At 41.2% G+C, this 11222-nt stretch overlaps 1 protein-coding gene and 1 long non-coding RNA gene across 2 annotated transcripts in view; one reads left to right on the plus strand and one right to left on the minus strand.

The window, feature by feature from the left end:
* The window catches only part of LOC124883783 (Golgi apparatus protein 1-like), a 30787-nt gene extending 25326 nt beyond the window's left edge, over positions 1-5461 (minus strand). The window contains exon 1 of the mRNA XM_047391116.1: positions 5100-5461. Coding sequence (XP_047247072.1) covers positions 5100-5429 — 330 coding nt within the window. The 5' untranslated portion in view covers positions 5430-5461. The remainder of the gene's footprint in view (positions 1-5099) is intronic.
* Positions 3376-4897, plus strand: LOC124883791. Its single transcript, XR_007042318.1, has 2 exons — positions 3376-4264; positions 4778-4897. It is a non-coding gene; the product is annotated as an uncharacterized LOC124883791 (long non-coding RNA).
* Positions 5462-11222: the final 5761 nt, after the last annotated feature.

The raw sequence follows: 11222 nt of genomic DNA on the forward strand, positions 1-11222 counted from the left end.
TCTTCCCTTCTTCTGACTACGCTACTGGAGTGTGCACAGCTGAACACACACTCTCACCAGCAGAGATGGACCACGCTGGCATGCAGGTATAGTAACAACATTCATTTTCTAGGGATGTTGAAATTGATTAAAGAATTTACACCTGCTTAAAGTTGTCTGACAAGCAGGCCTCCTCTGAACCCATACTCCAATATATTAAATATGACTGTAAAATAAAGTACCACATACACCACTTACAACCGTTAGGGATATTTGGTTTTCAGATGGAATTTATGGAAAACATAAAAGGTTCACTCTACGGCGATATTATATCATGAAAGCAGGGCATTTAAGTAGAAGCATGCAATGATAATTTCCTCATTTCAAACTAATTATTGAAAGAAAAAACAATAACAGTGGCTGGTATACCACAACAAAATGTCTCAATAAAGTGTCATGTGCCCTTGAGCATCAAAGCTCGACAACAACGTCTCATGCTGTTCACAAGTCGACTTATTGTCTGCTGAGGTAGGGCATCTTCTCTTCTTTATGCCCTCAGGTCATTGAGGTTCTGGGGTCCAGAGTTACAGACCTCTAGATGGTGACTCAGCTGAGGTTTTCTATGGGATTCTAGTCTGGAGAACGTTCAGGCCATTCCTTTCCATTTACCCCAGTCTCCAGCAGTCGTTCTCTAATGATGCGACCTGGATGAGCTGGAGTATTGTCCTCCATGAAGATGATATTAGGCCCGTGTTGTTCATGCAGGGACACTATGACTGGATTAATGATGTTATTCAGGTAGTACGGGCTAATCATTGTACCATTCACCAAGTGTAGGGCAGTTCTGTATTGACTAGACAACCTGTTCACACTGTGACACCACATGGCACAACATGGCTGTTCTGGTAACAACAGAGGCTGATACATAGAGATCTCCTTGACGTCTCCAACATGGTTGGCGGCCATCATTTCTGCTCAGTGGGAAACTTTTTCATCAGAGAACAGCACTGAGGCCCACTGGTCCCTCATCCAGCATAAATGCTCCACGGTCCAGGCAAGATGATGATGTCTGTGCCTGGTTGTGTGGTCAGGTACCCTTGTAGGTCATCTAGCATGCAGACTACTCTGATGTAAATGGTTTCTAATGGTCTGAGGTGACACTTGGGTGCCTCTCACCCCCGTAGGCGCCTGGAATTCAGTGGCCTTCATCATCTGGTTCTGCAGGGCTCTGTTAAAAATGAAGTGGTCATCAGTGTGGGTTGTAGCCAAAGGACGTCCACTTCTATGACTTTCTGTGACTCTTCCACTCTCTGTTGCAACCTGCTGATGATTCTCAGTGACACTCTAAGCTCAGTGGTCTCTTCCGTCTGACAACATCCTGTTTGAAGCCTCGCAATGATGAGGTACTGTTGCTCATTTGTTACGGGTCATCTTGTTCTCATGATGTCAGAATGTGATGATGAGGAGAACTGTTTAAAACCCGGTTCTGATAGAACCAGGAAATGAATTGGTTGATTCATGCATCAAACATCTCCTGTTAACTTTGTCATTAAGCTCCTTGTTATAGAACAGCAAGTTGTGCAAAAAGTACTGAAACGTTTAGAGAAGGTCACATTAAGTTGACCTGTAAAGGTTATATAGTGCATTTTAGCTTCATCCTGACATTTCATCTGAAAGCCAAATATCCCAAAATAATTTTTGTGAGTAGTCTATAAGATGTCTGATGATTATTTTAATGAACAACACATGAACAACTCTGAAGAAGTGACTGAATAATATTAAACTGTGATTCTAATTTACCATTTATTCTGATGTATAATGACACAGCAACATTATTCACCATATGAACCTGGTAAACATATTTTTAAAAAATGAATCGTAGCAGAACAGCAACATGACAACAAACTAGAGAGGACAGTGTTCAGTCTCCTCCATCAGGACTCAGAGGGTTAGGACCACGTACACAAAACCACAGCGCAGCAGCCAGAAAGGCTGGCAGGAGGCGGTCTGAACCACCAGAAATACACATCTGAATTCCTAACTGGAGCAGACAACAGCAGCAGAGTGCCAGATCAACGAGGAGAGGCAGAAAACTGTCTCAACATGTACACCTCTGTAAAATTATCGTATAAATAAACTGGTAGAATTTGGCCATTTCAAATGTATTTCTGCCCGTAACAGGTTCAGCTTCCAGAGATTTAAAACTTCATTTGCCACCATCACCTGATGCTGACATGTTTTTGCAGTTTCATTTTGTTGGTAAAAATAACCCAGCAGGAACGGCAGCAAAAACCCAAAGTTGACCTGAAAATACTATTCTTACTTGAAAACAAAAGCACCATATAAAAACGTTTCTGCTTAATTCAGCAGCAGTATTTAATGAAGGGTTTTAAACACCACTATTGTGATTTTCAGGTACCCAGCAACTCCATCATCGCCCAGCCCGCGAGCGGTCCCTGTGTTGTAAATTAAAATCCTGTATCTTGGTAAGTTTGTAAAAGTACCTGCGTAGGCAGCAAAGCTTGCACAGAACAGATGACAAGCCAGGGCGATTTCTATAGAAACTCACTCCCTCTAATCCTGCTACAAGCTATTATCTTCATTACTGATTCATGTGCTCCCCCGCTGGGAGCATATCCAGTTAAGGTAAATAATAGAAGGTTCAAGTTATTTGCTAAAAGTCATTTTCTGCCAATTATTTAGTGGACCTCCATAAAAACAGACTAACTTGTCTTTCTAAAGCCCAAGTGCTAAAATAAAAAGAAAAGAAAAGTTTAAAACACACAGACAAAAGTTTTCACATCTCTGGACCTTAAAGTCCAATAACAGAGACTGCTGCACTCAACGCCCTTACCTGGACCCAGATGTTTGCTTCCTAGGCAGTCCAAACTTTTTCAAAACTCTTTTTACAGGCACTTCACAACTAATTTTCTCCCGACCTAGATAAAAATGGCCTGTCACCAATGTTTACCCATTAAATAAAAGGCTTGTGACTGTGAGCAAGCACAGGATAGTCTGACAGCAAGGCTTGTCCTAGCATCTGGAACCTCCTGCTTAGGCAAACAGGGATCTTGGCTTACTGCAGTTCTGCTCGACTTAAAGTTAATGAGCTTAACATAAGTTAACTTAACAATCAGGTACCATACAGCAAACATGCACAACATTGGCTCTCTTCTAACAGAATCTACTGGAAGATCCTGCAAGGCAGTCTGGCACCTGAAAACTACATCAAGGCTGAGAAGAGAACCAACATGAAATCTCGTCAGCAGGTGTTAAGTTATTCACTGTATATTTAGGTAGGAAAAAAAGTTTCTTCCTAAAAAGCTTTATAAACACAGACATGACCAGGCAGTCCTCTATGCATCAGCTTGATGAAATACGTTCTTACCGTTGGGGTTAGGTGGGGACTTCCTATCAGGAAAATGACAGAACATCCCAGAACATTTGATGTCCAACAAGTGTTGTACAGTGCATCCAAAAATTATTCACTGCCTTTGCCATGAAGGTCAAAATTGAGCTGAGGTGCATACCGTTTCCACTGATCATCCCTGAGATGTTTCTACAGCTTAAACCGAGTCCACCTGTGGTAAATTGGGCTGATTGGACATGATTAGGAGAGGCACACATAGTGCATGTCAGAGCGCAAAGCGTGAAGTTTAAGCAATTATCTGTAGACCTCAGAGTCTGGATGGAGGCCCAAATCTGGGGGAGGAGACAGAACAATTTCTGCTGCTTTGAAGGTCCCCATGTGCACAGTGGCCTCCATCAGAACCATTGTGACCAAGAATCCCAAAGTCACTATCAGAGGCTCTGTGGAGAGAGGAGACCCTTCCAGAAGGACAATCATCTCTGCAGCAACCCACCAGTCTGGCCTATATGGTAGACTGGCCAGACGAAAGCCTCTTCTTAATAAAAGGCACATGGAAGCCCATCAGCAGTTTGCCAAGAGGCACCTGAAGGACTCTCAGACCATGAGAAACGAAATTCTCTGCTCTGATGAGACAAAGATAGAACTCTTTGTTTCATCTTTGAACTCGTTGCCCCAGTCGACCTCAGAACGGTTGATTTTTCGGCAGGACAACAACCCAAAGCACACAGCCAAGATCTCAAAGGAGTTGCTTCAGAACCACTCTGTTAATGTTCTGGAGTGGCCAAGCCCGAGTCCAGACTTAAATCTGACTGAACATCTCTGGAGAGATCAGAACATGGCTGCACACAGAAGTCCAGCCTGATGGGAGCTTGGGATGTTCTGCAAAGAAGAATGGATCAAACTGCCTAAAGATAGGTGAGCTAAGCTGTGGCATCATATTCAAGAAAACTGTAATTGCTGCCAAAGGCGGATCAACAAAGTATTGGGGAAAGGCTGTGAATACTTACGCAAAAGTTCTTAGTTCTCTATTCGTAATTAATTTGCAACAAACTTCTTTCACATAATGGGGTACTGTGTGCAGAATTTTGAGGAAAGAGATGAATTTGACACTACTTGGAAGAAGGTCGTAACATAACTAAATGTAGAAAATGTGCAGAGCTGTGAGTACTTTCTGCATGCCGTGTAGCTTCCAGACATAACACACAAACTTATTTAAGATACCTGAACTATGTTTCAAATAGGGCTGGAGGATAAAGAGACATGGACAGTTCTGACTAGATTAACAAACATCAGAACTCGATGAACAAGATGTTAATTTATAACCTAATTTAAGGCATCTAATAACTCGTGTCAGCTAATACAAACTACTTCAACAGTACAAAGAAGCCATACACAGAGCATTTAGAAAGATTCCTGTTTGTTCTGCAGCAGGCGGGTCCAGGATGATAAAAGATCTGAAGACAATCGGTACCACCCCCACCTTTTGGTCACAGTGGTTGAAACAGGTCGAGGAAGAAGAATGGGCCGATGTGTAACGTTACTGTGAGGGAAAAAATTAAAACGAGCAACTTATTCGCATTGGATGTCACAGTAAAAAATGGTTACCATTTCAAACACGATTCGTTTTGGCTGCTGTTCCGTATGACGATCTTAAAATGCGAGCGCTAGCAGCGGTTAGCTAGCATCAGCTAACGCAGGCACACCCAGAGCTGCTGGTCTCAAACTGCATCTTTCTCCAGCGCTCATTTACCTCCTTCTTGTCCTGGAGACACTCTAGTACCGCCAGGTTGTTGTTCCAGGAATGTTTCGGACAACGCCGGGTCAGATCCTCCCTGCATACCGCCTCATCAGACAACTTCCAGCCGGTAGAGCGCCTCCGAGTTATCGAGGCCCCCGCACCCTGGTTCTTATCAGCGGCTCCTGGGTTTACCCCGGTTCCCGGACCTGCGCCGGGATTTTGGAAGCCATCAGGATTAAGGGGTAATCTGTCGAAACTGGCATTATCACCTCGAAGCTGATGCGCAAATGAAAAGAGGCACATCACCAGCAAAATACCAGGAACACGTATACAGTCCGCCATCTTCACTGAGCCGCTCACCCTACTGAGACGTTTAAGAATGCTCGGAGAGATTGGAACTGTGAATAAATGCGTAAAAGGAATTTCTCATGAATTATTCACGAGTCTAATTATTTCAACAAAGCTTCATTAATCATTTTTCTTAACATTTGTTGCAAATAATCAAACCAAAAGTATAGACAAAAATCCGACTGTGCATTGTTGTGTTATGTTTGTTATTCCGAAAGAAAAATCACAAAATGGACCCTATGGGCTTTGTAAATTTTATAGAATAGATAAGTGTTTGAAATGTAAAAGTTCTAAACGATCAGAGATCTCCATGAATAGACTATCTCAAGACATTTTAAAATACCTCATTTAAACAAAGGTAACACTTATTTGTCTGATCCTTCTTCCTCCACTCCAGATTTTATTAATGTGGCACCTTCTGTAACTCGGAGAAAGATGAAAAATAGCACCCGAGGTAAAACCAGGTCTAAAATCTTGAAGTTACAAATTTGATTCAAAACAGCTTCAACATGTATTACAACTTAAATCACAGGTGGACTGTATGTATGCAGTGTTTTGTCTTCTTTGTTCCTAGTAGTTTTTCTAGACAAATTGGATTATTTCAGATGAACTAAAGAGTTGACTAGTTTTATGAACTCTACTTCTGTAAAATGTTTTATAGATAAAATAGATTGCAAATTGATTTTTTTGGCAAATCCATTAGGACAGTTGTCCTATTACAAACTTTGATCTTGCTGATTCAATGATTTAGTGTCTCAGACTCAAGTTTTAAAATTTGGCAATTAATTATTTACTCCCTTGGTGCTTTACTGTTAGTTTGCTATATACAGGTAAAGCTAAAAACATTGGAGCCTTGTGAAAAAGTATACATAGAGTGAAACATTTCAGGCCTAATAATAAGAACTCAGACTTCAGTCTCTCATAAAATTAGAATATTATGAAAAGTTTAGAAATTGGAAAATCAGCTAATTAAATCAAAACACCTTCAAAGGTTTCCCGAGTCTCTAAATCAGGTGTGTTGGAGCGTCTCTGCCCCAACACACCTGATTCAAATGGCAGCATTCTCTCCTCCGCATGACATTTAGCTCTGCAGAGGCCTGGTGACGAGCCGTTCATTTGATTCGGGTGTTGGAGAAGGGATGCTTCTGAAGGTTGCAGGATAGTAGCTCTCGAGGACTGGACTTGGGCACTCATGGTCTAAATGGTCTCTCAGTCTGGGTCATAGGCTACACAATCAAGGGGAAGACTGCTGACTTGACAGATGTCCAGAAGTCACTAACACCCTTCATAAGCCACAAAAGGTCATTGCTAAAGAAGCTGATTGTTCATAGAGTGCTGCATCCAAGCATAAACGTAGCACGTAGAGCAGAAAGTGCACCAACAGCTTAGAGAGGGTTGTCAAGCAATATCTGATCAATAATTTGGGGGAGCTTCACAAGGAGTGAACTGAGGCTTGAGTCAGTGCACCAAGGGCCACCACGCACAAACAAATTGTACACATGGGCAACAAAAGTCACATTCCTCATCTCAAGACACCCCTGAACCAGAGATGACATCAGAATCGTTGCCTGGGCTGAGGAGAAAAAGAACTGGATTGTTGCTCAGCGGTCCAAAGTTCTCTTTTCACATTAAAGTAAAGTTTTCATTTCATTTGGAAACCAGGGTCCCAGAGACTGGAAGAGTGGAGAGGCACAGAATCCACATTGTTTGAAGTCCAGTGTAAGGTTTCCACACTCGGTGATAATTTGGGTGCCATGTCATCTGCTGGTGTTGGTCCACTGTGTTTTCTGAAGTCTACACTCATCCCAGCCATCTACCATCAAATTTTATAGCACTTCATGCTGCCTTCTGCTGACAAGCTTTATGGAGATGCTGAGCAGGACTTGGTACCTGCCCACACTGCTAAAGGTACCAAAAGCTGGTTCAGTGACCATGGTGTTACTGTTCTTGATTGACCAGCCAACTCCCCTGACCTGAACCTCAGAGAGAATCTATGGGCTGTTGTCAAGAAGAATATGAGAGACACCAGACCCAATCAGGCAGATGACATGATGGCTGCTATCAAAGCTATCTGGACTTCCATCACACCTATGCAGACCCACAGGCTGATTGCCTCTATGCCACGCTGCATTGATGCAGTAATTCATGCAAAAGGAGCCCCAACCAAATATGGTGTTTATAGAAACAAACATATTTTTGAGAGGCCTGAACTTTCTGTTTAAAACATCTGTTTTTAACCGATCTTATGTGATAGGTTAATTTTCTGAGACTCTGAATTTTGGGTTTTCATTTTCTGTAAGCCATAATCATCATCATTACAAGAAATAAAGCCTTTACGTATATTTTACTCTGTGTAGTGAATCTGTAAAATGAGTTTCACCTTCTGAAATCAGACAACAATATCAACACTTTCACATTCTGTTTTGAGCTGAACCTGAATATTTGTGTCTCTCTCGAACATGGTGCCTGTCTGAAGCGCAGCAGTAACATGACAGACATCGAGGTGTGCCAGCAGTGAGTAATTGGTCATTTTGAACTTTTCTACAACATGGTTTCATCCATGTTAATCTGCAGAAGCATGTTTTTGTTTTATTTGGAACTTTGCTGCACACACGTCAAGGTAAATTGTTAAATTAAAACGGTAATGACAGCTTAGATAAATTTAAAGAAAAAATGTTTTTAAAAAGCATGCCCCAAGACCTGACGCTTGTAGTTAAGCTGTGAAGCTGATTGAATTATCCAGTAGCAGCTTAAAGACACTGATAACACATCTAAATAACAATTCATGTCAGTTAAAGCCAATAAAATGGAGGAATATGATTCTCTAATCTGCTGTAAGTGTGATAAGCTCTAAGTTCACTAAACCACTTAAGACTCTTGAAGAAAGGTAGGTATTCTGTCACGTTCACTACACCTATAACTGAGCTCCAGAAAGATCAATTCATTTTAAATTTCTTCCACATTCCCAGCCAATCATTCCATCTAGTATAAACAGGAAGGTTAGCCTCCTTTAAAAATGTTGGAAGAAATGTAGGTTACCTTGTCCTCTATAATCAACTTTAGATCACAAAAGGGAAAAGTTATTCCCCTCAATTAATTTAAACACTCCACAAATTCATTTTCAAGTGAGTTAGAATAGTTTATTCTTAATGCAGCTGGAGGAACCAATGTGACATTGGCCTCAGGGTTGCCTTCATTAACAAGAGAAGCCTCATGATGAAGCCATCATGGCAAACATCTGAAGCAATTCATATTTTTCATGTAATTAAAACTAGAATTGTATTATTTTCTTCTAACTTTTAAGATGATGAACGAAACTCTTGAGTTTTTTTTTTTTTACTATGAAATACCAGAAACCAAGAACTCTTAATCAAAGACATTTATTGTCTCTCATCTTTTGAACGATGCTGAAGTTAGCATCTGGATTGTTGCAAGAATGTACCATATTAGACACTTAAAGAAGAATCCCTGGTTCGGACAGTCCACAAAAACTCTGGACTGAATCTGCTCAAAAGTTTTCAGTCCTCTTCAGGCAAGTGTCTTTTATTCGACAGCCACATAGCAGCCACAACCTTTTCAGCTGTGCATAATTTAGCCTGTTGAGCTAAGCACTGATGTGTTGTACTGGTGTCAGAAGCTTCAGGGGGTGAATTCATTCAAGTCAATTAAGTTTCTTTATCAAAGCCACCTCATCTGGGGATACGGGTTCCATTTCCTGTCGCACGAGCAAGGGTATCCGGCTTAAAACGTTGCCAGGTCTGTGTGCCAGTTGAACTGACCTGTTGAGGCGACCCCTGAACAAGGGAGCAGGCGAAAAGTACTAGTCGTCCTCCTTCGTTTATTTATCTAGAGCCAGTTTGCAGATCATGTCATCTCAAGGCAATTTGCAAAAAACAAAAGTCAATTCAATCTAGAAGACGCAAAAGAAGAAACACAGAAGCATTGATCCAGTACTTTCTAATTTAAAGAAAATAAAATGTGAAATTACTATGTGGTAATAGTAGCTAGGAGAGAAACACTCCTAGGAGAATATAGAAGCTGGAGGTCATTATGTCCTCCAGCAGTCTAAGCCTATAGCAGCATAACTACAGAGATACAATACCTCAGGATAACCTAAGCCACTCTAACTATAACCTTTATCAAAAAGGAAAGTTTTAAGCCTAGCCTTAAAAGTAGACAGGGTGTCTGCCTCACGGACTAAAACTGGGAGCTGGTTCCACAGGAGAGGAGCCTGATAACTAAAGGATCTGCCTCCCATTCTACTTCTAGAGACTCTAGGAACCATCAGTAAACCTGCAGTATGAGAACGAAGTGCTCTGTTAGGAACGTATGGACCAATCAGATCTCTGATGTATGATGGAGCTAGATCATTAAGGGCTTTATATGTGAGGAGGAGATTTTTAAATTCTATTCTGGATTTAACAGGGAGCCAATGAAAGGAAGCTAAAATAGGAGAAATATGATCTCTCTTTTTAATTTTCATCAGAACTCTTGCTGCAGCATTTTGAATCAGCTGAATGCTTTGAACTGCATTTTGTGGACATCCTGATAGTAACGAATTACAATAGTCCAGCCTTGAAGTAACAAATACGTGGACTCGTTTTTCAGCGTCACTCCTGGACAGGATATTTCTAATTTTTGTAATATTCAGGAGGTGAAACAAAGAAAATCCTAGAAACCTGTTTAATATAGGATTTAAATGGGTCAAAAATAACACCTCCGTTTTTTATTTTACCAGAGGTCATCACAATGCCATTCGGATTAAATGACTGGCTAAGCAGTTTCTTTTTCAAAAACTCCTGTCCAAAGATGACAACTTCTGTCTCATCTAAATTTAGAAGCAACATCCGAGCTGCAACTGCTTTTACAGAAATGTCAGTTGTGTCAACCCACAGGTCATAGTTTTATAGCATAGGAATGTAGCTATGCGATCACGATAACCACTGAAGATTATTCTGTGTACTGTAAGTTTATTTATACAGTACATTTGAAAAACCACTGCAACGTTGACCAAAATGCTGGACAGGAAAACAGCTAAGTACAAAACGACAAAATAAACATGGAATCCCTGAGGAACTCCACAAATTTTCTTTCTGCTCTCGGTAGAGGAGGACGCTTTTTCTCTGTCTCCCGCAACCCTCCAATATCTGCCCTGCTTCAGCTCTGTGTCTTGTCTTCTTTTTGGAGCCTCTTTTTGCATATCGTCCAAATTCTGAGTTATGAATTTGGTCAGCTGGTCCCTCAATGCAATTGATCAAATTTTCTCGACGAGAAGACAGGGTGAAGGAGAGCCCACTTGTCCGGACTGGACGTTTTTCTCTGGATACACAATGGACTCCTGGCAGAAGTGGAGGATTGTGTGTCTGTCGATAATGTCAGTCGAGGATGTGGAAGATATGTATATAATTGGATGTTTGATATCAGGATTCCTGCTTTTTGGAGTCAGCAGTTACCTGGCATATTGAGAAATTCGGAGAATGTCAGCAGCTGTTCTGGCCATTGTGAGGCTGCCTGGCATGTGTGATGGGATCTTCAGGAAGATCAACACTCAGACTGATATGTTACGTGAGCTGAATCGCAGACTGGATGTGATCCTTAGGATTGCAGGCAGGTTGCGGTTCCTGGACTCAGGGGTGAAATGGGATAAATCTTGGAGAAAGTTGTTCGTTTCCAAACTTACCAATTCCTTTAAATTAAAAGAAAAAAATAACATTTAATTGTCCTCACATTCTAAATAAACACATTTAAATATCTTAGATCTATGGTCTGTGTCTGTGTCTGTGAGAG

This window comes from Girardinichthys multiradiatus, chromosome 2, assembly GCF_021462225.1.
Source record: "Girardinichthys multiradiatus isolate DD_20200921_A chromosome 2, DD_fGirMul_XY1, whole genome shotgun sequence".
Lineage (NCBI taxonomy): Eukaryota > Metazoa > Chordata > Actinopteri > Cyprinodontiformes > Goodeidae > Girardinichthys > Girardinichthys multiradiatus.